The following is a 1,258-nucleotide window of genomic DNA, read 5'->3' on the forward strand; positions in this document are numbered from 1 at the left end:
GGTCAGCATTCGTTCATGGAGAGGGCGGGGGGACCCAAGCCGGGTCATACCATAGATGAGAACCCTGTCGGCGAACGAGTAGAGCGCCCAGATGTTGGGGGCCCAGTAGGCATGGCACAGCCCACGTGAGAAAGGAAACAGCCGGCTGAGCAGCTGGGGAATCTGCTGCAAGTACACAAAGGGACCGAAGGCGGCGCCGAAAATGGCGCCAATGCCAAGACCAAGCTTGACGCAGTTGAAGAACCTGATGGTGTAGATGGATCTAGGCGACAAGCAGTAGGCGCGCAGCAGGAAGACGAAATAGGCAGGCGCCAGATACAGGTAAATGTGCTTCATGCATAGCAGCGCAGCAAAGACGAGACCGCTGGAGAGCAGGGTCGATTTGCTGCGGGCCAGGACGAGCGAGATGATGAGGATGCCGTACATGCAGCCATTGTATTGGAAGTGAATGTGATCAATGATGAGCAGGCCGGGCGACAGAAGAATCGAGAGGGCAGCCGTCTGGGTAGCGCGCCGGTTCGAGGGGCTCGCCGAGTCGATGAACCTGCGTCTCGATTAGTGACTTGGCTCGCACCAAAGAGGGAGGTCATCCCACATGTGCAGCGCAAAGACGAGAACAATCTCCGAAATGATGACGCTCCACCTCTGAAAGTATATCGTCTGCCAGCTGTCATACTCAAGGTTGTACAGCTTGGTCATGGACGGATCGACGAGCTTGGCGACCTGCGACAGGGCCCATTCGAAGTAGGCGAAAAAGGGGGGGTAGTCGAGGGTCCATTCTGACGTCTTCTCGAGGTACCACTGCGAGATGGGCAGGCTCTCTGTGATGGCTAGCCAATTGCGGTGCACCTCAAAGTCGGTCGATTTGCTGTGCGTCCGCATTGTCAGCTGCCATGTGTGCTTTGGCGACAGCAAGCACAAGGAGGGGCACCCACTATGCTGGGAAGAGCAGCACCTTGAACGCGGCCGCGACGAGGGCGCATTGCGTGATGGTCGGGAAGTGGTCGGCCATTGTGATGCGTGGTGTTCGTTCACCGGTGCGATCGCGCTGGCATTGCCGAGAGTGATCGTGAAGAAAGAGGAAGCTGTTTGGGGCCACAGCGTTGACGACGACGTGCACAATGCCACGGAGCTGTGCTTTCTCTCACCTGTCGGTCACTTGTCTCTTTCTGTTTTTGTCTTGTCTGTCAATTAGACTTGGACTCTGAGTATTGTGTTCTGTGCTGTCTCCTCGGTCCGACCCTGGCCCTACTTCCTA

General features: G+C 56.8%; 1 protein-coding gene across 1 annotated transcript in view; it reads right to left on the reverse strand.

Moving 5' to 3' along the window:
• VDBG_02805 (dolichyl pyrophosphate Glc1Man9GlcNAc2 alpha-1,3-glucosyltransferase) overlaps window positions 1-1,012 on the reverse strand; it is a gene marked incomplete at both ends in the record, with an annotated part of 1,667 nt that extends 655 nt beyond the window's left edge. Inside the window, 3 exons of the mRNA XM_003006620.1 lie at window positions 64-544; window positions 596-868; window positions 936-1,012. Of these exons, the coding sequence (XP_003006666.1) occupies window positions 64-544; window positions 596-868; window positions 936-1,012 (831 nt within the window). The remainder of the gene's footprint in view (window positions 1-63; window positions 545-595; window positions 869-935) is intronic.
• Window positions 1,013-1,258: the final 246 nt, after the last annotated feature.

The sequence above is a fragment of the Verticillium alfalfae genome, genomic scaffold (genome assembly GCF_000150825.1).
Source record: "Verticillium alfalfae VaMs.102 supercont1.3 genomic scaffold, whole genome shotgun sequence".
Taxonomy (NCBI): domain Eukaryota; kingdom Fungi; phylum Ascomycota; class Sordariomycetes; order Glomerellales; family Plectosphaerellaceae; genus Verticillium; species Verticillium alfalfae.